The 24,888-nt window shown below is 41.9% G+C and overlaps 1 protein-coding gene and 1 non-coding gene across 5 annotated transcripts; both read right to left on the bottom strand.

Moving 5' to 3' along the window:
- Positions 1-5,406: 5,406 nt before the first annotated feature.
- On the bottom strand, positions 5,407-22,369 carry TMEM170A (transmembrane protein 170A). 4 transcript variants are annotated; one of them, XM_064488954.1, is made up of 4 exons: positions 22,174-22,369; positions 20,928-22,025; positions 11,244-11,414; positions 5,407-8,700 (listed from the first exon to the last, which is right to left on the bottom strand). In XM_064488954.1, exons 3-4 carry the CDS (start codon positions 11,410-11,412, stop codon positions 8,570-8,572), a joined length of 300 nt encoding a protein of 99 aa, XP_064345024.1. In that variant the 5' UTR covers positions 11,413-11,414; positions 20,928-22,025; positions 22,174-22,369; the 3' UTR covers positions 5,407-8,569. The 4 variants fall into 4 exon arrangements, with proteins under 4 accessions (XP_064345024.1, XP_010999112.1, XP_031313914.1 ...); XM_011000810.3 differs by lacking the exon at positions 20,928-22,025 and having other exon boundaries at positions 11,313-11,414; positions 22,026-22,369; XM_031458054.2 differs by lacking the exon at positions 20,928-22,025.
- On the bottom strand, positions 9,948-10,075 carry LOC116155013 (small nucleolar RNA SNORA27). The gene has a single exon (XR_004139047.1). It is a non-coding gene; the product is annotated as a small nucleolar RNA SNORA27 (small nucleolar RNA).
- Positions 22,370-24,888: the final 2,519 nt, after the last annotated feature.

The following is a 24,888-nucleotide window of genomic DNA, read 5'->3' as shown; positions in this document are numbered from 1 at the left end:
GGTTGAATACTATCTCCAGGGCAGAAACCTGGCCTTCAAGATTTTATTAATTTTGGATAATGCCCCAGTCCATTGCTGTGAAGAACTAAAAAATGCCCACCCCAACGTAGAAGTTCTTTTCATGCCCCCAACTACTACGTCTCTCATTCAACCCCTGGATCAGGGCATAATAAAAGCCTTCAAGGCGCACTATACTAGGGAGCTGTATAGCAAGGCTTTTGAGGCTCTCAAAACCAGCAAGGAAACTACCATGATGGTCTATTGGAAGTCAGTCACTATACGCAACGTTATTGATTATGTTGGCACAGCCTGGGACAACATCAAGCAGGCTACTATCAATAACTGTTGGAAAAATATTTGGCCAGACTGCGTGGAAAATTTCGAAGGCTTTGAAGGCGTTACAGAAAGTATAAAGAACAGTGTCAAAAACATAATGCATATCACATGGCAGATAAGTGGAGAAGGCTTTGATGACATGAGGGAAGAAGATGTGGAGGAAATTTTGGCAGAGAAGGCAATAGAACCCACCAATGAAGACCTGGACGAGATGGCAAAACAAGGCGTTGGAGTCAGCGATGATGAAGACAATGAAAGTCAGCCTAAGAGTCCAGGAATTGTCCCTCTGACAGCGGCCAAAATACCAGAATGGAACTCTGCCTTGGAAAAAATTTTCAATGACATGGAAGAGTGTGACCCTATGCTTGATCGCAGCCTCAAATTTAAGCGCTTAACCTCCAGTGCTTTTGCCCCCTATGCCGAGATGCTTAAAGATTCCAGGCAAAAAGCCAAGCAGACAGGGCTGACCCAAATTTTGGAGCCAGTTTGGAAGGGGAAATTGCCAACTCCATCAGCAAGTGGTGAGAGCCAAACCTCTGAGGTTGAACTGACAGATGTCAACCTGCCACCCTCTTCCTCTTCTGCAGAATGAGTTCCACCAAGCTCTCCCTTGGTTTTTGTGGGGCAAGCCAAGGTCGAGAGATTTAACCACACTGTGCACTCTGCCATCACAGAGCCCACAGCTTCATCAACAGTAAGATTTTAGTTAATGTTTTTATAAAACTGTAAACACTTCCTCTTTCATTTTTTCAGGACTTTATTTGCATTACTGTACAGTATATAGTATGTGTTTATAGTACTCTATGCATTTACTGTACTTGGGTACTACATGTATTGTGCGTGTTTGTGTGTGTGTGTGTGTGAGAGACTGAGGCAACGAGTTCAAGTAGTACAATCTCAGTATCCTGGAGTACGTTACAGAAAAAGCCTCATTGAAGTATTTCATTATAAATACTGCATATCATTCTTTGTAAGAAGGAGATATTAAATAAGGTATCTTTGAACAGAAACACACATAGAACAAGGTTATGTACTGATTAGTTGATAAACATGGTATGAGCAGAGACTCACAGGAACCAAACCTTGCATTTCTGCTAATTGCGTGTGCATGGTGACCTTATAGACGTAACTACTGTGAACAAGGATCAACTCTACTCTAGAATTCAGACATCATCCACACCAGCCTCCCTTCAAGTTAATGCATGTGGAAGTACAACCATATATATCCTTGTCATTTTGTCAGATTAAAAAATTTAATCCAACTATGGGAGGTAGTAATCAGAAGCAAATGCAGATGAGATGTCAATGACTAACATCCTATTTGTTCAGGTTTTCAGCTGAAACTTTTCAGCAGTTGTTTCAGCTGGAAATTGCACCTTGTTGATATTCTGGACTAGACTGGGTCTGTGTCACCCAATCCTGATGTCATCTAAGTCAAGGAATAGATGAAATATGTCTTTAATTAAAAGGATATTACAGTGACGTTATGCCAGCAAACTTTTTAGAACAGCCTGATTGAGACATAGTTCACACACCACAAAATTTACCCATTTAAAGTACATAATTCAGTTGTTTTAGTATATTCACAGGCTTGTGCAGCCATCACCACAATAAATTTTGGAACATTTTCATCACCCCAGAAAAGAATCCCTGACCCATTAGCCGTCATTCTCCATTCCTCCCCAATCCCCAGCCTCAGGTTAATTTTTCTGTCTGTATTTTTCTGTTCTGGACATTTCATATAAATGGAATTATACAAGATATGGCCTTTTGTGACTGTCTTCTTTCACTTAGCACGTTTTCAAAGTTCATTTCTCTTAGTTATATACCTCTGGAATTGCTGGATCATGTCAGAACTCTGTGCTTTACCTTTTGAGGAATTGCCAAACTGTTTCCCAATGCAGCTGCACCATTTTTTACCCTCACCAGCAGTGATTTCTCCACACCTTTGCCAACACTCTTATCTTTTTGATTAATGTCATGCTAGTGGGAGTGAAATGGCATTTCATTGTAGTTTTGATTTGCACTTCCTTGATGACTGATGATGTTAAGCATCTTTTCGTGTCTTTGTCCATCATGGTATATGTTCTTTGGAAAAATGTCTACTCAAATCCTTTACCCATTTTAAAATTGGGTGTCTTTCTATTGTTGAGTTGTTAAGAGTTCTTTATATATTCTAAACACTACCCTCTTATAAAATATATGACTTGAAAATATTTCCTCCTATTCTCTGGATGTCTTTTCACTTTCTTGATGACATCTTTTTTTCTTTTGAGACTAGTAAAGGAATTAATTAGGTTACACTGCCAAAGACAACAGTGGGCCACACAGACGAGAGGTGCCTGTGTGAGTTGATGGCATCCTTTGAAGCATAAAAATGTTTAATTGGGATGAAGTTCAATTTATCTGTTTTTTGTTTCATGTCCCTTGTGTTTTGGGGGTTGTAACTAAGAAGGTTTTGCCTACCCCAAGACCACAAAACTTACTCCTGTTTTCTTCTAAGAGTTTTATAGTTTTAGTTCTTACATTTAGGTCAATGACTCATTTCAGTAAATCTTTCTTATATGAGAATAATAGGCAAATAGATGTGAAATTAGGACCCAATATCTGGAAGTTCACCATTCTCAGCCTCATTTTCCTTGGACAGTGTAAATGAACCCAGCAGTGACAAACTGGGATGTGGCCTTTTGCCCCATCCCTGGGGTCTGAGGGAAGGATACACTGGAGTTCAGCAGACTCTCCTCCAGCATCACCCCACTTTCCCGTCTCCTCTTTAAGCTCACTAGCACTGTATACATTTGTTCAAATTCACAAACATAGTTCTGACCACTTTAAGGGTAACCAGGGAACTATTTTGTACTGTGCCAAGTAGTTTAGTAAAGAGGTCAAAAATTGGTTAGCAGGGCAAATCCAGCTCAAAGACATGCATTGTTTGACCTGAAAAGCATTTTACATGGCTTTAAATTAGTTGCCAGTTGTGATATTATGATTTTGAAGAGATACATATTTGATCATTAGATGACCAAAATATATTTCTCATATATATTTGGTCTTCATCCACGGTTTCTGGCTCACAGCTCCCAAACCCTTGGAATTTCCTAAGTGTTGGGAGTTATAAAAGTGTCTTGTGTTATATGAATGAGGTGATTTTTAGAAGTACCTAAGGATGGGGGCTGGTTGCCAGGACAACCAACCATGTGATTAGAGGATTGGAACTTTCAGTCCCCATAACCCTCCACAGCCCAAACACCCCTCCCCTGCCCCTGCCTCTGGGGAGAGGTGGGGGGCTGCAATGAATCAGTCCCCAATGGCCAGTGATTTAATGAATCATATGTACATAATAAGCCACCATAAAATCCCAAAAGGACAGGGTTTGGAGAGCTTCCCAGTTGGTGAACATATGGAGATGTGGGGAGAATGGTGCTCCTGGAGGAGGTATGGATGGTCCACACCCCTTCTCCATATCTTACCCTGTGCATCTCTCCTATCTGGCTGTTCCTGAGTTATATCCTTGTAATAAACCAGTGGCCTAGTAAGTAAAATGTGTCTGAGTTCTGTGAGCCACTCTAGCAAATTAATTGAAACTAATTTATAGCCAGTCAGTCATAAGCACAGGTGAGAACCTGAGCTTGCAAATGGCACAGAGTGAGGGGTAGGATGGAGGTTCCATCCTGTAGGACTGAGTCCTTAACCTATACAATCTGATGCTATCTCTGGGTAGCGTCAGAATTGAGTTGAATTGTTGGTCACCCTTCTGGTGTCTGAGAATCATTTGTTGGTGTGGAGAACAACCAATATACCAGCACTTAAAAATTGAGAGATTTAAAATTTAGATTTTCAACTTCCTTTGAAAAACTGGAGGACCTGGCAACACTGGGTGCATAATCCCACAAAGCAGAAATAGGCTGGAACTGAGCAATGGCTTTAGATGAATCTCTGCGGTTGGCCACAATACAAATCCCAACCCCCTGCAAGATTCCTCATTCACTATTACTGTATTATCTTGGCAATAATTTATGGAGTCCTTCCTGCCCAACTCAGCATCTTTAGTCCCTCATCCACTTTGGTTATCACCTTTTTGGCAATGGAAAGTTCCTCCTCTGTTGGGTCCTGGTTACAATCTCGGGGGCTTCTGGCTGAACTCTTCATGTATCGTGTATCCCTCTGGGGTGCCAGAAATATTCTGTATCTTGATCAAAGCACTACCACTATGAACGAGTGTATAAATATGTAAAAATTCATCAAGCCATACATTTAAGATTTGTGCACTTTACTGAATGTTACACTTCAATTGAAAAGAAAATTAGATTTTGCTCCCTCCTTCCTCCCTAGAGGCGGTGCTGGAGAGAGAGAGCAGAGATTTCGCAGTCTGAGAATCACTCAGTACTCAGTCCTAGCTCTCTCCGTGATTCATTGTATGATTGGATAAACTACCTAACCTAACTTTTCTGAGCCTTGTATTCCTCATCTGACAAAAATGAGGACGATACCTACCTCACAGTGTTGGTGTGAGGATGAAATAGAATATTGTTGATGAAAACTCCTTGCACAAGGCCAGACATACACAGTAGGTGCTCAATAAATGTTAGTTTAGTTTCCCTTAAAAAAAAAAAAGAAAATTAGAAAGAGACAGAATGGATGAGTAGTCTCGTGACAGACATTGTACACCTGTCTGCAACGCTTGGAACTGCAGCAGTCATCTTGTGACCGTGGGGTAAGCTACTCAAATCGGACAATCCAATTTGCTGAATGTGACAGAGCAGAAAAAGATTTATGATTTCACAGAGTACTAAACCAATCTTGGAGCCTTTTTTCATGTGCACTTACTATTGAAATAATACATTTTTTTCACAGACTATCAGCTTTCAGCCATGCCAGTGTGTAATCAAAAGCTTCCTGACGATAATCCACAGCCCACAAAGTGGAGTTAATAAGACTCAAGTTCACATGTAAGTACAGTTTAATCACATCTTTGGACAAGAATTTTACCATAAACTAGTAAGAAGCTGAACATAAAAGAAATACAGTTAAACATATATGTTAGGTACTAGGTTATAAAAAACCAAAAACTGAAGTTGGACAACTTTATTACAAAAGATTAAACTCACTGGCCACTGAAAAAGAAACAACAGTTCCAGTTCACAGAATTGAAAGTGATTCTTTATTCATAAACATTTATACCAGAATTAGAAATGTCAGTAGAAAAATAAAATTTAAATAACTTTCTATTGTACAAAGATTTGATCATTTTGACTGTAGCAGTTAGTGAGACAACCTAATACAAAAAGTTAAGCTGATTTTGGCCACAATCAGCCTAACAGAGTGCACAAAAAGGAAATGCATGTACACAGAACTTTCTGCGTGTGGACAGCCGATGGCACCAGGACTTCACATTCCAGGAAATGGTTTCTCAGGGAAGGCTGGTATGCACTGAAGGTGTAGTAAGAACTTAATTCAAAACAGAGCAGTCAGAAAGGGCATTGGAATCAAAAGCTAACATACAATTTAAAAACTTTAGAACTAACATAACAAAGGGCTTAAAGGTAATCATTTGCATGAACTTTTTCTCATCAGTTTAGACATTTCCTAAGTAATGTTTTGCTGTTTTAAAAAAAAGTGAGTTAATAGCACAAAGAGACATCTTTATCTTGGAATATTCAGTACTCATTTATTTATATGGATTTAAGTTTTCAAGAAATGCCTTCATTCTAAAACCCCATATTAAAGAATGCAGAGATCAGCTTTTATGATTGGGGCTGCCTCCCTCTCCTCGTTAAGAAAAAAAGGAAAACTGGATGCACAGCTGGGGGAGGGATGGTTGCATATGTCTCTATGAAAGTAGGCAAAAATTCTGAAAAGCTATATATGGTAAAATAAAATGTTCAACACAAATGTCAGTATTTTTTCATCAGAGCAACCACCCCTAAATAATTGTGCATTTTAAATGAGAAATTAAAAAAAAAAAACCAATAAGGGGGAATAGACATTCCTTATCATTCAAATAGCTTCTCCCTAAAAACATTTCAAGCAACAAAGCTCAAGCTATATGAAGTCTATATACATTTATTCACAGGAGAATGTTCACATACTGGGATGGATGAAACATTCAATAATTTGAAGATACATTTTATATTTGAAATTTGTAGAAAGAGTAGATAATCAACATATAGCAAACAAGAAACAGATGAAAACAAAGATACCTTTCAAAATGCGTAATATTTGTGTCTTGGCTCTAAAAGAAAAATAACCAAACATTTAAATCATAGATCAGTATGTTCAAAAATTAGTATTTGGGGGAGGAGTCCACTGCCCAGTGGCTCCATGTTCAATTTGTGAAATTCTATCCAAAGGAATGTTTTAGATGACAATGCTAAGAAGCATCTTTCAATGGAAATGATTAAAATCATTTCCTATAACAAATGTCTTACACCGAAAGGCTACTTTTCAAAATCACAGCTCACTGAACTAAAAAATGGAGTCTAACTAAAGACTTAAAACCCTGCTTGAAAGAAAGATTTGAGTATTGGAGAGTAACCTTGGTGGGGAATTTGTCAAGATGTTTGCTTCCATTCCAACTCTTAGAAGTTTTCCACCTAATCTGAGTGTATGTCAGTATTCTGATACGTGGACTAATGACCTATTAGTTAGAAGAAAATGTTCAGTTAATTTTTGTGATCCTTTGTAATTTTTCTCTTTGACTATCCCTGGTAAACTGGTCCTCCTGGCTATTTTTAATCTGAAGCCAGAGTGCATATTGCTTTACATGGAATAGATACATTCGTGTACACACAACCTCATGGGAGTTAAGCCTTACACTCACAATGAAGGCTTTCCTTTAAAAATGTCAGACCAAAATACCAGAAACTATTTTGAAAACAGATAATAACACTGATTGTATCCCATACAAAACAGTTTAGGTGGTAAGGATTGAATTAGAGACTTAATTTTTTACAGTATTTTTTCTTTTGAAGGTCACAGTTCTCAGGCCTTTCAATGAAAAAGAGAGTGAGGCATTAGAAGAAAAATTAAAATAGCTAAAATTGGGTTTTAAAAAAAACCCTGATATTTAATTTGCTTTAAGGATATAAATTCTCTTGAAGGACAATGGAAAGCACACAGTGGAAGGCATATATGAAAATTAACCTTTAGGCACTTCCTGGAAGTGATACCCAACACTGTAAAGGTAGACTGAAAACCCATCACTAGGTCACCACACTAAGACCAGGAAATCAATAACCACTAACTCTTGTTTAAGCTGCACTTCTACAATTTTTCAAGAGCCAGAAATAAACCAAAGTCACTAAGAAAAACTGTAACAGAATGTTTAAAGTATCATTTTGTGTGTGTGCCTCAATGTTAAGAGTGTCCTGACTAATTTGGCTTAAAATTTTCAACTTGAGCTATTTAATAGGGTATGTTTCCAATTAAACTAAATAAAATTAATAGAATAAAAGTGATAGGAAAAGGTGGTACAAGAATTATGGGGAAAAAATTCTCAATTGGCTAGCTTATTTTGATAAAATATACAAAACAACAAATTCATATCTCTTAAAATCTATTGCATAATCAGAGGTCAAGATAGTTATCCTTAAAATGTCACATCATTCAGTAGTTACCTCCTTTTTCTTTAAACAGTGGAATTGAAGCCACTACTTGAGTTACAGATTTTTTGTGTGTTTTATTTCACCAATTTTGTTCTCAACATTACACTCAACCAAAACCTACTTGGCACTTACTGTCATGAAGTTGGAGCAAGAGAAGAGTTTGCCATATGTTAATCGAGGTTAGATCAAATAAGATTTTAGTACCGTCTATTCTGCTCAGAAATAAACCAGTATGTTCCACAGCTTCTCTGAAATATGCAACATTGCATTTTCTCACAGAATATTACAAATTTCAGTGCAAAGGATGCCAACCCAGAAGCACTGCTGACTTGGGTAAAGGTGCACCTGTAAAACTGCCTGAATTAAATATGTTAAAAAAAAAAAAAAAAAGAAAGAAAGAAAGAACAGAAAAGAAACTTGATTTGTTTTGGTTGAGAACAATGGGTCCAAAAAGATCTTTAGTGCCTGGAGCTTCAAACTGAAGAAAGGTCTGAGATGTTGTTCTTCATATACCTTTTCATTCACGTTGCTTCCATTTGAAGAGCTAAGAAAACACTACATTCCACAGTGTATTCTTTTTGAGGATTCTATAAAACTTAGGTTTTTTCATCGCAGCACAAGGGTGTATGCTATAGAGTAGCTAAAATCCGTAAGAAGGAGACCACCACTACACAGAATGTCTGTCCAGTGCCCAAGGTGAGGGCCTCAAATGGTATCATTTCCTTTCCTGCTGCTCGGTACACTCCAGCAATTGCTCCACCTGTTCAGAAATCCATGAGTGTTAAAAAAAAAAAAATCAGGGTTAACATAAACAGGAGAAAACATCATTAAAATTCTACTATACGTAAAATGTTCTCAATTGTTTACATTAAAATTTAAACATTACAGAAATTCCTTTTGCTGACTACTCTACATTTTAAGTATGCCTTATATGGTTGGCAAATCACTGACAAGTGTGTTTAGATGTTGAAAAGTGACTCCATCAAACAGAGTCTCCTAGATTTATGGAATAAAATCATTTGGAAGTCATAACTGAAATCACAAAGACTACAATTTCCTCATGACCTGATTACAAACTCAAAAATATCTTATTCGCCATGCATTTAATAGGTACCTAACGTATGCTAGGCAGTAAAAGAATCTTTTGTGTGAGACTGAGCAAGAACTATTTCAGGAGCAGCCACAAGGACTCCCCACTCCACCTCATCCTGTACTTGGAGTTCCCTCCAAGAAGCAGATGGAGGAGGGAGGAGGGGTGGGAAAAGGAAGAGAGGGCGGCCCTAAGCCTGTCAAGTTGCTGTTCATTCAAAGGATGAGGCAGGAGGGATACTTGGGGATTCCTTTCTATTCCTCATACCATTGTCTTTACTTTGTTAGTCACTGTAACTTCCTAGAAATTGAGTAAACAAAACAAACAGAACATCTGTCTCTACCAGGTACCCTGAGTTGCTCACAGGGACTCAGTGTTGTACCAAGAAAGTTAAGATTTCATTAGTTTGAAAAGAACAAATCCAAAGCTCCCAGATGACCCTGTCCCCTGCCCAAAAAGGCTCCAAACAGAATTCTCCATGGTCACAGAATCTAGCTGGGGACACAAGACAGAAAGCACAGCATGAAACAGATTTTGAATAATGCAAGACAATATGTAGTATTTTACACAAGTTTACAACTGTGATGTGATGGTATATGAACAGATTTTAAGAAGAAAGAATATTAATCAACACTTGTGCTTGCTGCCAGGAACATCTGTGACTTTGAAATGCTCACCTCCAGTGGCTGTGCGTACACACTGTGCTACTAACACCTGAAAGGCACATGTTCCATTCGCTCCAAAAAAAGTGGGCTGGGGAGGAAGAAGCTTAAAAGAACTTAAACAGGGCCCCAAAGCAGGATCTGGATGATGAAGGGAAGAAAGGAAATGGCAAACCAGAAGGAGCAGCAAAATGAGAAGGGAATAGATTCTATGCACTAGAGTCTTCTTTTTATGACTTTTCAGTAAGTTTATTAGTTTATTTCCTCTGATAGGTTACAAGACAAACACCCAGTATGTTTGAGTTTTAAAAGGATATTTTCTTTGCCCCACTTGAATGACCAATAAAGACATAATGTACTAGTCTTAAAGAAGGAAATGGACATAACATTTGTTGCACAATTACTGTGTGTTAGATACTCTGTTCAGTATTTTATACACACATTATTTCAGTTAATCATCACATAGCATCCCTATTTCACTGATGAGAAATCTGAAACAGATCCTAGGGGACAGTAATCCAGTAAAGAAACTGGAGCAGAGGGTCTCTAAAGATAGCAGTAGGTGATAACAGTTAAAAATATTGTATAAGGCCAGTTATGGAAACTCCTTAATGCAGACAGGAAAAAACTGGCTTCCTCCTCGTGTTATCACAAAGGTTTCATCATCTATAGAATACAGAGAAACTAGGCCAGCTTGTCCCCAAAAAACCCATCAAGTCAAACAGGCACACAGAGATTTCTGCTTGAGCTTAAGGTTTAAATTCACAGCCAAAAAATTCATGTTTATACATATACCTAGAAAAAGGTCTCAAAGCATATACCAAAATGCAAACAGTGATTACCACTGAGGGATGCAGTAATGGAGGATTTTTTATTTTTGCTTTATAATTTTTAATTTGTGTAAAAGATACATGTTTCTTATATTTCCTTATGAGCTTAAAAATGATTTATGCTTATTCTCACCCCTGCGACATGAGCAAAAACCCTGACCTCTGCCCAAAAAACACCCAACAGGTAAAAATAATTTTTAATATAAATGTTACTAATTCATATTCAGAAAGTCCTGAAAGGCAAAAAACCAAAAACCAAACAAACAAAAAAACACAGGAATTTTTCTAAACTAAAATTCCTGTCATTAGAATTATTTTTCCATCCTTAAAATGATGGCACCTGAATGAGTGGAAGCAATTCATCAACCATCTTGTGATGCCACCAACCAGTGAAGTGACAGCTAGAGAGAAAGGAGCAGTAGCCTCCAAACAGACAAGTATCTTTCTCTTGCTAATGACCCATCTCACAAGAGGTATCGCACAAAGCTTGACATGGTTTCCCTGAAGCCAGCGAGACAAAAATCTGACTCAGAAAGTCAAAGATGTGAGCCAAATAATGGGGGACTGGGGGTGAGAAAAAAAAAAACATAAAAAAACAGGACCTTTGGTTAAAGATCACTCTTTCTTCTCTATCCCACTCAGACATGTTTCTAAAACGGTTCCTAAAATTAACTGACTAGTCATATAAAACGTTTTGACTGAATTTGAATGTCTAACATACTTGTCAAGATTCCAGCAGTAATTGGTCCCACGATGCCCATCAACAGGATGCTTACAGACATGAACCTACCATATTTGTGACGTCTGAGGGTGAAGAGGGCCAGCAGTCCAGCAGGGACATGAAAGAAGAGAGAGGACACCAGTGCCCACAGGAACACACCATACCACATCTCTACAAGGGGAAGCAAAGAAAGGTCATACATCACTGCCTTTCCCAGTGCAGTCATTACAGAGGGGTGGTCACGATACCCAGTTACTTCATTTTTAAAGCCAGTCAATTGCAATGGACATTCATCCGTCAAATACCCAAACACTGGTGGTTTTAGGGTGATCAGTAAACTATGGCCAGCACCTGTTTTTATAGATAAAGTCTTTCTGGAACACAGCCACACCCATTCATTGAAGTCTTGTCTATGGCTGCTTTCAAGCTACAAGAGCATAGCTAACACAGCGACAGAGATCACATGGCCTGCAAAGCCTTAAATATTTACTACGTGGCCCTTTACAGAGAAAGTTGGCCAACCCCTGACAAGCTACCCAAACAAGGAAGAAAAGGTTCACCCAGGTTTGAAAATTGACCTAAATAATTTCCCTCCTATAAGAAGGACAAGCTTAAGTACCACTGACAGGGTGCTATGCAGTCAACACCTGCTGACTTCCTGATTATCCAGTCATCTAAAATGGAAAAGCTCTACACATAATCACATTCCTTCAACGATCATTTACAAGACAATGCAGTAAATATCAAGCCATCGCCTCTTTTTAGGTTATCAAAGCTCTTTAAGACATGAAATAAATACTAGATTATATGTTTGGCTTAAAGACAAATGGCAAGTTAGGGGGCAGGTTAGAAGAGGAGCTGGTTCCTACAGAGAACCTCTAATCACTGTTTTAAACATTTATTTATTTACTTACTTATTTATTTAAATGGAGGTACTGGGGATTGAACTCAGGACCTCATGCATGCTAAGCATGCACTTTACCCCTGAGCTGTACCCTCCCTGTCTATTCACGCTTAAGATGACAGTAATTCAGGCAACATTAAAATATTTGTTCAACAACCATGTATACAAAACTATGCATGAGACATCTTGGAAGATACAAAAAAGGAGGAGATACCATCCTGCCCTCGTGACTTTACAATTTAACAAATGGCAGACGCAGCATTTTCCCCCAGTGAGCCCAGGCACAGCTTCAGAATTCTCGAGAGCTCTTTCCCCACATACGGATATAATGGTGTTACGTTAGATAAAATCTGTTGTCCACTCCTGCGCTAGAAGCAGGTACGTAACAGGCAATTTTAGAGATCAGTCAGCAGCTTAACTGGGGTTTCTCAACCACAGCACTATTGACATCTGGACCATGTAACTCTGTTGTGGGGGGCTGTCCACTGGAGGATGCTGAGGAGCACCCTGGCCTCTACCCATTAGGGCTAGTAGCACTCTCTCCCTGGTTGTGAAAACCAGAAATATCTCGACATTGTCAAATGTCCCCTGTCGGCAAAACTGCCCTGATTAAAAAACGCTGACCTGACTGAAGCAGAAAGTTTATCAGAGTAACAGCAGTTAAAGTTGCAAAGGTGGACAGGGTCACATAATGGTGGGCTCTGAAGGCCAGACCAAGCACTTCAACATGAAAGCCCTAGAAGGACCATCAATGGTTTTGAACAGGAAAGGGTTGTTAGGATGCTACTTCCCAGGTGGCACCTTGGATCGCCAGTAGGAATACAAACTAGAAACCCTTTCTGGAGGGTAAAATGCAAGTGTGTATCAAAAAAAAAAAAAAAAAGTCAAGTGTGCACACCCTCGGCCACACTGCTTTTACTTCCAGGAATGCATCCTACAGGAATACACATGAGGGCAAGGACAGGTCACGATGTTCCCGCCAGCTCTGTCTGTACTGGCAAAAACTAGATGCCAACTGCATGTCTAACTGATGCAAGACTTGTGAAACACGTTTTGGTGCAGCCACAGAATGCACATTCACAATCGATAACCATATGAGATAGCTCTTTAAATACTGTTGGGGTAAGACGCCCAAGCCGCACTGGGAAGTAAGGAAAATGCGAGTTTCAGAATAATATGTAGACTAAGACCCCATTTTTTGTAAAAACAAAACACAAACACGAGAAACCAATGTGTGTGTAAATAGTTCTGAGTACTCAAAGTCTGGACTTATGCTTATTCAATAAATATTTACAACATGCACAGGCACTGTTTTAAGTGCTTGACAAATATTAACACATGCAACCCTCTGAATAGCTCTATGAAGCACATATTACCATCTACAGCTCTTGGATGCGGAAACAGAGGCAGAAGGAGGTGAGGAAACTTGCTGGAGCCCCTACTGCCAGCACGAGGCAGAGCCCAGGGCTGACTCACGCTGGAAGCCATGCCCTCATCCCCTGTGCCTCTTCTTTGTGTACATTAACATTCAGAAAACTTATTTCTAGGGAAGAGAACAGGTTGGGGGAGGGTTAATAACAATTCACTTTGATAAAACAAACAGCTTTTTTTTTTTTAAAGAACTGTTCAGGATGGTTGGTCAGATTGGGATGAATGATTAAAGAGAGCAGTGGGGAGAATCAGTGGACGTGGGGAGAGCAGGGAGGGCGAAGGGGGAGGCACAGGGGCTTTTCTTGAAATTGTATTTTAGTTGTACTGCTGTATATGGTTTTTGCCCGATCAATCTCTTATTCATGTTGGGGGTGGGGAGAGGGAGCTACGGGTTGACTAGATGTGGGGCCATATCCCCCCAAGCCACCCTTAGCATCGTCACCGATGACTGCGTCAATTCTTTGCACATATTAAGTCCAATAAAGCTTCAATTTATACCATATTCTATATACATCTAAATTAGGACGCATAGCTCTTGTTTTGGGTGAAAGGCTCTGAATTAAAGCATCAGGGGCTCCCCATCTAGGGCTCAGTGCTTTTTAAAAATAACAAATGACAAGGTGTTTGGCACTTTTGTTCTGGTGACCAACTATCAGATAGCTACAAAAGGTTTCAGATGTCTTGTGAGGTTTTTTTCTTTCTGCTGAACAAAATATATCTTCAGAATAATTTTTTAATACTGTTGAAACTGGTCTATTTTGTTGGTGCTTGGCAAATTGTTAAACCAAGTCTAAATCACATGATGTGGAGCATAAAGTGATTAAACAGTAATGTCCCAAGCTGAAAAATTAAATGTGTATAACATACATGTATAATATATAAAAAATATATAAGTATGTATACTAACTACTCCACCAAACAAACAAAAAACCTTCCCAGTCAAAGGTGTGGATCAGTAATTGTAGGCAGGATTCTCCATCCTCCATGTCTGAGTCCCCATCCTCATTGGGAACAAACCTATACTACGTACAGCTGCAGCCTCCTTTCTTTCCCACCTCAGGTACGAGCTCTTCTTGCCCACACCACCTGGGAGACTTGCCCTCTCTCCTTGGCAGAAGCTCTAGAGGCTTCAGTGTCTGGTGTCCAGATAAATGTGCACCCGCCAGAGCTTGGGCGCCAACAAATCCCTCCTGCCTAGGCAGCTGCTGTTGCATCCTGGCCTCCCCCTTCTAAGCCCCCCCCACCCCATCTACACCACCCACTGCCAGCTTGTCCCCAAGCCACAGGACATGCAGTGCCCTGCTAGAGCAGTTACCCCATCTTCAGCTCCTCAGTCCTCACCAGCTCCTCCCCAAATCACTCAAAAGACTCTGACCTCCACTACACCACCCAATGTGCACAAAGTTCTACAAGGGCACCAGGAATGCCACTTCCGGGGTGGGGGCAAACAGGATACAACCCAGCCTCCAAGAGGTCAGAGCAGTTGCCGTCCAGGCTGTGCTATCACAGGGCTTCTGCTGGAGCTCCCCAAGGTGCAGAGATAAGCTCTGTTGTCCCCCAAAACTCAAGGCACTGCTGACGCACGGCTCCTTACTGGCTGCCACAGAACCACTGGGGCAGTGCACTGGGAGGTGAGGCCCTGACTACCACACACACGCACGCGCGCGCGCGCACACACACACACACACACACACACTCTAAGTTGGTAACTTCTATAGGGATGAAACAGATCCTAGGGGCCAGTAATCCAGGGGCCTGGACACTCGGGTATGCTACCCAACTGCTATGGACTGAATTGGGTTCCACCAAAATTCATGTGCTGAAGCCTTAACCCAACAATGCTGTGGTCTTATAAGAAGAGGAAGACAGATCTCTTTCTCTGTTTCTCATTCTCTTTCTTTCTTTCCCGTCATGTGAGGAAATATTGAGAATGTGGCCCAAGAGGACCCTCGCCACTTCATGTCCATGTTGGCACCCTAATCTTGGACTTCCAGTCTTCACAACTGTGAGAAAATAATTTCTGTTATTTAAGCCACTCAGTCTGTGGTATTTTGTTCTAGAAGCCCTAGCAATCACTAACACTCACCTGTTCCCATTTCCTGGAGCACCTGCCCAAGGAGGCCTGCTAGGCTGCCAACCCAGCTTTTCTGAAAGCTGGAAGGCCTGCTTGCAAACAAGACCTGGCAGAGCAGGTCAGCTCCTCCCCGAGAAAGAGAAGCAGGCTGCACCTTCCTACAATGATGAGCTACATCCATTAGCTACCTCAGTGCCTACATATTTTATCTAGCGTCACTTAAGTTACTCTAAGAAAGAAAAAAGGCTTTATTAGATTAGATGAGTAGTACAATTTATAAAACACTTTTCAGATGGATGGAATTATTACAGGGCTCTAACAGCTAAGGCAAACCTCAATCAATAAAACACTCTTACAAAACTAAGCGATTTCCCTTTAATCTACTGCACCTAAATTTGCCATCTATTTAATAGCTATTTATTGATCATCATATACTACTTTTCATTTCCCTGGCTCAACATATTGTCAGAAATCTCTGTCTACATATTGTGCAGTATTTTCTTATCTCCTGTTTCAAATCAAGTGCATTATCTTCAGCTTTGCTTACTTTGGCAGCTAAAGTCACATCATTTCCCCAAGTTGAAGAATAAATCAGATAACTAATACGTAATAAAAGATTATAAGGGGAAATCAGGTTAAGCACTGGTGGCAGTGCCACATCCTCATCCCTGGAACCCGTGATCATGTGACCTTACAAGGGCGTGATCAGATTAAGGAGCTTGGGATGGGGGTGGTTATCCTGGATTTTATAGGTGGGCCTAATGGAATCAGAAGGGTCCTTGTAAGATGGAGGCAAGAGGGTCAGAGTCAGAGAGATTTGAAGATACTCTGCTTTAAAGATGGAGGAAGGGGCTATATGCCAAAGAATGTAGGTGACCTCTAGAAGCTGGAAAAAAACAAAACAAATTCTCCTTCAGAAGGAAGGCAGCTCTGCTGATGCATTTTGGACTTCTGACCTCCAGAACTGCAGGATGATAAATATATGTTTTTTTAAGCCACTAAATTCATGGTAAGTTGTTTCAGTAGTGGTAGCAAACTAATACAGAACTGAATTCATGCATTCAATAAATACTTTTGAGCCCATTCCATATGCCAGGCACGTCACTGAAAAACAAAAACAAAGATCAACAAAAAAGAGCCCTGCTCACAGGGCATTTGTATGTTTAAGAATCTATGTTTCAGGGGGTGGGAGGTACAGCTCAGGGGTAAAGCACATGCTTGTCATGCACAAGGTCCTGGGTTCAATCTCCAGTGCCTACATTAAGGGAAAGAAATTTTTTAAAAAATCTATTTTTCAGACAAACACTTCAGCTAAAGAGACAAGTCACACAGATTGCAGAATCCTAGGTGAGTATTGTGCTAACAAAAGGGGCTTGTAACGGCCGGCTCCTTGGCCCTCGGTCCTGAAGGCTAAATCACCTAGTTTCCAAGCAAGGCCTCAAGACCAACCTGGCCCCAATTAATTAGCATAAATGGAAGAAGCCTAAACCAAGTGGGCAGCGTGAGGCTTGGTGCTCAGCTATCCATTTAGCTGGCCCCACTCCGCCTTATGGTCCAGGTCAAATAACTAGCCAATTCCTCTGAAACCAGGGTTCTAAGCAGACCACATCACTCCTCATGGGAACTGTAGTCCTACCCAGTCCTGCAATTCTGGAGATGCTGGACTGCCTGGATGGTAACTGCCCACTGTGAGACCCCAACCCCACCTACCTGCCAGGGGATAGGTCTGTTCCCTAACAAATACATATATACTGGTCTCCTCCCCTGGATCCTGACACAGGGCTTCTAAAACCCTTGTGAATAATGCTGCTAGGAAAATCTTTTGTTTGACCCTGGTTCCTGACACAGAGCTTCTAAATCACTTGGAATTTCCAGGAGTGCCTTTTGTTCTCATGAGGCAACTGTTGGTGGGGGCTGGTCACCAGAAAGATCAAGCCATGATTATAAGGTTGGAACTTTCAGCCCCAGCCTCCATTCTCTGCAGGAGGAGAAAGGCTAGAAGGAAGTTAATGATGGATCATGCCTAGGTGACAAAGCCTCCATAAAGATTGCCAAAGTACAGAGTTCAGAGAGCTGCTAGGGTTGGTGAACACATCTATGTGCTGGGATTCCAATTCCAAAGGGACAGAAGCTCCTGTGCTCAGGGACCCTTCCAGTCCTCACCCTATGTGTCTCTTTATCTGGCGTTCATTTCTGTCCTTTAATGTCTTTGGCAATATCCCAGTAACCTAGTAAGTAAACTGTTTTCCCGAGTTCTGTGGGCTGCTCTGGCAAATTGACTGAACCTAAAAAGAGGTCATGGGAACCTCAGCTGGTCAGAAGCACATGTGACAACCTGGACTTTTGATTGGCATCTGAAGTGGGGGGTTGGGGCAAGCTTGTGGAACTGAGCCTTTAATCGGTGGGATCTGAACTTAACTCCAGGTAGACAGAGTCAGAACTGAGTTGAATTGTAGGACACCCTACTGATGTCTAATTGCTTGATGCATGGAAAGTGCACACATGTGGCGTGAGGCATGTTGTGAATGTGGTAGCACTGTGAGAGTAAAAGAAAACTGAGTTTTCCCTAGATACTTTCCTCTCCACCCTAACAATGGCGACTTGCCTACCAGGACCACCAACTGTGGGCTGCCACCTCCCTCCTGATGCCACTGCCTAACTGCTTGCTCACCCCTGGTTTCTGAGTGTACCCCGCTGGCCTGCCTCACCCCAGTGGTCTCCTGGTCTTAGCCTGGCTAGATCCTGATCCGGCCTTCCATCTATTCTCCACACAGGGCCAAAAAGGCAGTGCTAATGGGAATGAGGGTTCTTGTTGGGGTGATGAAAATATTCTAAAGTTGCTTTCTGTGATGGTTGCAAACTCTACAAGTATACAAAAATCATTAAATAGTATACTTCAAAAAAAAAAAAAAAAAAACCACAGTAAGTCAGATCATTCCTCCTCTGCTCAAAACCCTTTCATGTGGCTTTCCAGTTTCTGACATCACTTCCTCCTCCCTACCTTGACCACACTGTTCCACCCACCACACTGGCCTCCGTTATGCTTCTTAAGCAAACTCCTGTCCCAGGGCCTCAGAACCTGCTGCCCCTCACCCAGAATGCTCTTCTTCCAACAGCTGCGTGGCTTGTTCCTCATTTCCTTCAGCTTTCAGCTCTAGTGGCACCCTCACAGGATTCCTTGTGACCTTAAGTAAAACAGCACTCCCCCTCCAAAAAAATCCAAGCACTCCCCTCGACACCCAAGACCTGCCACTTACTATCCCAGTCTTACACTCACCACCTTTCCATAATTTAAATTTTATTTTCTTGCTCTCCTTTAGAATGAAAGCTCTTTTGTTTTGTTTACTAACACATGTTTACTTAGTCCCTAGAAAACAACAGACACACAATGGACAGTAAGTAAATATTTGTTGACTGAATGAATAAATGACTGTTCCAAGTGTGACCTATTCTTGATTCTAGCAATGGCACAAAAGTTAGTCGGTTTTAGTTCAATTATCATGAGATAAGCTTTGACACTGAAGGTATAATGAAATTCATATCTTCGGAAAGTTAAAGTTATTCTTTATACAAGAAAAAAGATCTGCCTTTCTTGGCATTCAAGTTTTTTAAAAATAACAACAAAAGAAATTTGAACAACTTGGAATAAGGAGGCTTAGGTAGAAACCTAAATGGCTAAATTGCAAATGCAGGGGCAAAAAAATCAATTCAAAGCTTCCTGACAGTGATAAACCATAAAACATTTCAGAGCAATGATTTTGCCCTAGTGAGTTGGCATAATATGCAAGTAACCTTTTCTGTGGGGCCAAAATAGAAACGATTCCAGAATCAGGTCAATGAATGAAATTCACTGTCAGCAGGCTTTGGTGCCTCAAAGAGGATCAAACTTCATGTACCTATTGTATCCATCATTCCAGCTAAAAAAAGAAACACAGTAGGGAGGTTACCTGTTTATCCATCACATTCTGATCAACCTGAGGTCAAGGGCTGTATCTCACGCATGTTATACCCCCAGCCCAGAGCCTACACTTGACCAAATGTATACCTGCTAAATGAATGATCCCTGGTGATCACCACCGCCAAGTTATATATCCAAAGAAGTACTCATAAACTCAAGTACCTACTACAGTTTAATATTTCAGAACAATTTCTGAAAGCAAAACAATTCTCAGCTACAGATTCTCTACCTCATTCCAAATCCACTTATCTCAGTCTTTTCTTAAAGAAAAGGCAACTAAAAGCCAGACAGACTGAACAGAATATTCACAGTTTCAAAGTTATCACCTCACATAGGACTTACTACAAAAGAATTAAAATACCCTTACAGTGGAGAGATCTGATAAAACATCATCTTCAGCAAATGATTAAACCTTGCATTATCAATAAAGGGACAAACTGACATCAAATGTCTCCTGATGTGATGCACTGGGAAGTGGACGTCACCTATGTGGGTAGCATTCTGAACAAAGATATTTAACCTGAATCTAATCATGAAGAGACAATCAGATAACTTCCATTGTGGAACATTCTATGAAACGATTAGCCTGGATTTCAAAGATGACAGTCTCAAGAAACTGAAGCAAAGATGCAGGAACTGTTCTAGACTAAAGGAACTAGCAAGACTAAAGAGACATGACAACTAAACGCAACATGTGATCTCTGGTTAGATCCGGGAATTTTAAAAAAATTTTTAAAGGGGAAAAAGCTATAAATGGCGTTATTCGAACAACCGGGGAAATTTAAATAATGCTTATATATTAGATAATATTCTATCAATGTCAAATTTCTTGGGTGTGATGTCGTTTTTCTGGCTGTGGCAGAAAATGTTCTCATTTTAAATGATACATGCAGAAGCATTAGGTGTCAAGTGCCATCACTTCTGTAACTTCCTTTCCAAAGGCTCCGCAGAAGGTAAAAATGTTATGTGTATGCATATATATTTAGGGAGAAAGCAAAAGAATCAAAATATTAATAATGAATGTAGGGGTATATAAGTATTTGTTATACTATCATTTCAATTTTCAGTAGGCTTTCCAAATGGAGTTATGAGAAAAATAAGGAAATGAACAAAAATAGACCAATCTGGTCCAGAAGTGCCTCCAGAATGCATTTTTGGACGGTGTCTCCAAAATACCATATATTTTTGTTGTCATTGTCAAATGTGATCTTAGTACCTTTTGATACCTTTTGCCAGATTATCATTTTAGGCATGATTTCAAGCTAACATCTGTATCTGACCCAACATGGATATTATTTTATTAACTATTTCACAAACCTGTTTGGGAAAACACTAGGCAGGTAATATACAGCCAAGTCCCTGGTGTCCGATTAATGGCGCCTGGCAGTCGCTGCCCAGTGGATGAGAAATCACAGGTGCCTTGTTTATAACTGCAGTCAGTAATCCAACCCTCCTTCCTTTGCAAGTCTCATGCTTGTTCTCGGATCGTTTACTAACTCAAGACATCAGTCAGCTTTGCTAGAGAGCCCAACCTCACCCTTCAATTACCAGTCCTCAGTCTTCTTGCCTTTAAAGGTCCAATACATAACCGTGCCCCCCTCCCCAAGAGTTTTATTATTAGCATTCCCAAGTAATTTCTCCTCCTCTCAGCTTTCTGAGCACGACAGTTTTCTATCTCGTATCGTAACTGTGAAAAATCCTCCTATCAGGCTCAGCAGAAGGTTCTCCAGTGGGTGTAAGAGTTACAAAGAAACTGTGTCAAAGATCTAGAATGCATGAGTGGGAGAGTCGGCAACAGGTCTCAGAAAGTGATTCCTAGAAAGAGCAGCTGGTGGAGGGGGTGTATTTGGACGTCGGTGGGAGGGATCCGCAGACAACCTCCCCGCGCAGAGGGGCTGGATTAGACGAGAAACAAAAGAAGTGTGAGCCCTGACTGACAGCTCCGCAGTCTGGGCTATGCAGCGTCCGAGATGTCAAAGCCCAGAGGCCGGCGCGGACGAAAGGGGCCAGGCGCACCTAGCGCCCCTAACAATGCGGGGATGACCGCCTCCTGTGCCCCCAACAAGCCGCCTACAGGGCTCTGCCGAGTTCCTGTCTGAACCTGGAGCGTTTGGAAATTCCCAAGGGCAAGATCACTTTGGGCGGCGGCCGAGCTCCCTTCACTGACGGGTCCACCCGCGGCCGCTCCCGACGACCTGGCGGGGCTTGGGGTAGCCGGTCCCGAGGGGCTGGCGAGGAAGCGAAGTGGAGTGGCGCTAAGGCCCCAATTCTCGGCCGAGGGAGCGGGAACCTCTTCCCAGGAGGAAAACAGACCCCGCGGGAGGGGCAGCGAGGACCCCGCCTTCCCCCGGCGGAAGGGGTACCGAGCGGCCGCGACGGGGCGTGCAGTGCGCAGGCGCGGGGCGGGGCCGGTACCTGGGAAGGAGCAGAGAGAAGTGGAGTTGGGGCACAGGGTCCCGTTGCCCACCCGCGGCACGAGCTTCAGGCTGAGGATCTGCTGCAGGAGCCCGGCCGACCCCCCGCTACCGCCGCTCCCTTCGTGCTCCATCCCGCCGCCATTCACCACAGAGAGATGGAGGAGAGCGCCCGAAGTGCTGCCGTGGCTTGCTCTCACTCACGGCCAGCTCCGCTCTCCGCACCTCCGCCGCCTCAGCGTCACCTTCGGCCGGGGCCCTCTTCCTCGCACCCCAACGGCGCTGCCAAGTATTGGTTCCTCCCTCCAATCACAGGGCGCCGCAGATGGAAGGGGCGGGGCGAGAGTTGTCCCCGCCCCTGACGTTGCGTACGGCTCTCCGAGACCCAGCACCTACGGGCTACGCCCCCTACTGGGGAAGTCGTTAGTGCTCCAGTGGTGCGTGCTCTTCTGTGCCCTCCTCGGCAGCGCCACCTATAGGAAAGTATGGGAAGAGAGGGGAGGGGATAGGGAGATCAATAAATACATACATACACAGGCATCTGGCAATAAGAATCAGATGTTTCAGCACCCAGGTGCGAGAAGGCTGGAAGACAATGCAGCAATACTTTCAGTATTTGGAAGGAAAATGATTTTGGGGGAAAACTTCGCTTTAAAAAGCTATTGTATACAACGTAAGGAATATAGTCAATAATATTGTAATGACTGGAAACAGATGGTTACTAGACTTACGGTGATCATTTCATAATGTATGCAAATGTCAAATCACTATGTACTACACCTGATACTGACATAATATTGTATATTAACTATATTTCAATAAAAAAGTAAGAAGCATTGTGTACAAAATATGTATTATTTTCCTTTTAATTCAAGAACATTAGCAAGATTGTTTATTCGAGTTCCCTCTAAAAACCCTTTGTCTTGGAAACTTTCTAATGCCAGTTCTCTAACACCACAACTGGGATTTTACATCAACCAAGAAACTTTTCTAAAACAAAAATAGTATTTTAAAAAGTCATGAAATATGCCTCAGCCAACTGCCCACCATACCTTTCATCCTTCTGATCCTTGAGATGTTTGCAGCCAAATGCCAGGGCGGTGGTGATCATTTTGTAACATATAGAAATATCGAATCACTATGTTGTGCACCTGGAACTAACATAGTACAGTGGGCCAATTACATAATTAAAAGTATGGTAAGTTTGGAGAGAGGATGAGGAAGGAGAGATGGAGGAATTAAGTCTTTATCTCTTATAACATTTATAAATTAAAAAATTTTTTTTCATTTTCTCTGTATGACGTGACTGATGTTAACTAAACCTACTGTGGTAATAATTTCCCAATCTGCGTAAATCAAACCATCATGCTGTACACCTTAAACTTATACAGTGATGGATGTTAATTATTTCCCAATGAAACTAGAAACAAACAAAATATCAGGACAGCTCCCTGACACCCAGAGACCCACGTCCCTGGGTTACAGTCTGGCTTTCTAAGGAGGTAAATGATCTGGTTTTCCACGCCTGTGATGGAGTCCTTTGCTGCCTCCCCAGTTTGGTTTACTTGTTAGAACCATGATCATTGTTGTCAAAGATGTCAGTTTGAGTCCCAGCCTGTGTATTAAGCCATGTGACCCAAGCCTTTCTAAACTGAAGTCTCCATTAATAAAGTCTGGGTTTCAACTACTTTCCCCATGCTATTGTGAGCAGAGGCAAATAGAGGTTTTATGGGATCTGAAGCTTCTATAGCTTGATGGATCCCCAAATGAGGCATCCTGAAGCTCCAGCCTCAAGGTCAGTATACCTCTGCTCCTGGCAAGAAGAGAAGTGAAAAATGCCAGATCACCCTTGCCCTTCCTGCCTACTTTGCAGTGAGGATGTGGGTCCACAATCCAGGTCCCACTAATCCAAGGCCACACCCAGGCTGAGAATCAGAAGCTAGCAACCTCCAGAATTCCTTCTGGTGACTGATGGCAATGGGGAGAGGGCAGCTCCCTCACATCCAGAGGTAATGTGCACAGGTGTTCTGGTGGCAACTGTCAGTCCCCAGACCAACCTCGCATCCCAGTGTGATTGGGAGTATTCTATTTGTGTAGACTCATATCTGCTTCCCTGTCCTTCCTAGCGGTTCTGTGAGTTTTTTTTTTTTTTCTTTTAAACATTTTTTGAGCACTTACTTGTTTGCTCTCATTTCCTGAGCTTACAACTAGCCGTCTTCAATATCACCCTCCCACCCTCCACCACACACACTTTTTAAATCTAGCATCCCTTTTAAGACCCTTTGCTGCCAGAGCCAGGTGTTGTGGTGTGCAGCTAGGAATCATACTGTGCTCTCCTCCTGGGCCTGGCCCATAAGGACCAAGGGAAGACAACCACTCCAGAGCCTTTTTCCTTCCAAGCTCCTGGCAAGCTTTATGTAGTTACATTCTTCCTGTGACCTGCCCTCCCAACACTGATCTTGCTGCCAACCTCATGCTCTGCCACATACTCTGCCTGGCTTGCTGCCCAAGCCTCCCCAGCCTTCTCTCCCTCCTCCTCTCTTCCTCACTGCCTCCCTCCAGGCTTATCCAGGAGGCTCCCTAGATTCTGCACTCTGGACACAGAGCTCATCACTTCTCATATCTCACCCCACAGCTGTGGCCCCAGCCAGGGCTGCTTGCTCATCCCTTAGGGAAATAGGATGGGAAAATCTGACCCTTCTTTGCCCCGGAAACAGGTCTCTGCAAGCCTGATTCACTCTCTCCTCCCTGCTGTAGCCCCAGAGCAAACCTCCCTTCTCCCTTTATCCTTCTTATCGTGTGGCATTGGACAAGTCCCTTCACTTTTGAGTTTTGTCAAATTTTACAGGCTGTAAACGCTAATC

This window comes from Camelus dromedarius, chromosome 9 (assembly GCF_036321535.1).
Source record: "Camelus dromedarius isolate mCamDro1 chromosome 9, mCamDro1.pat, whole genome shotgun sequence".
Classification (NCBI taxonomy): domain Eukaryota; kingdom Metazoa; phylum Chordata; class Mammalia; order Artiodactyla; family Camelidae; genus Camelus; species Camelus dromedarius.
This window is presented reverse-complemented; position numbering and strand designations above follow the sequence as displayed.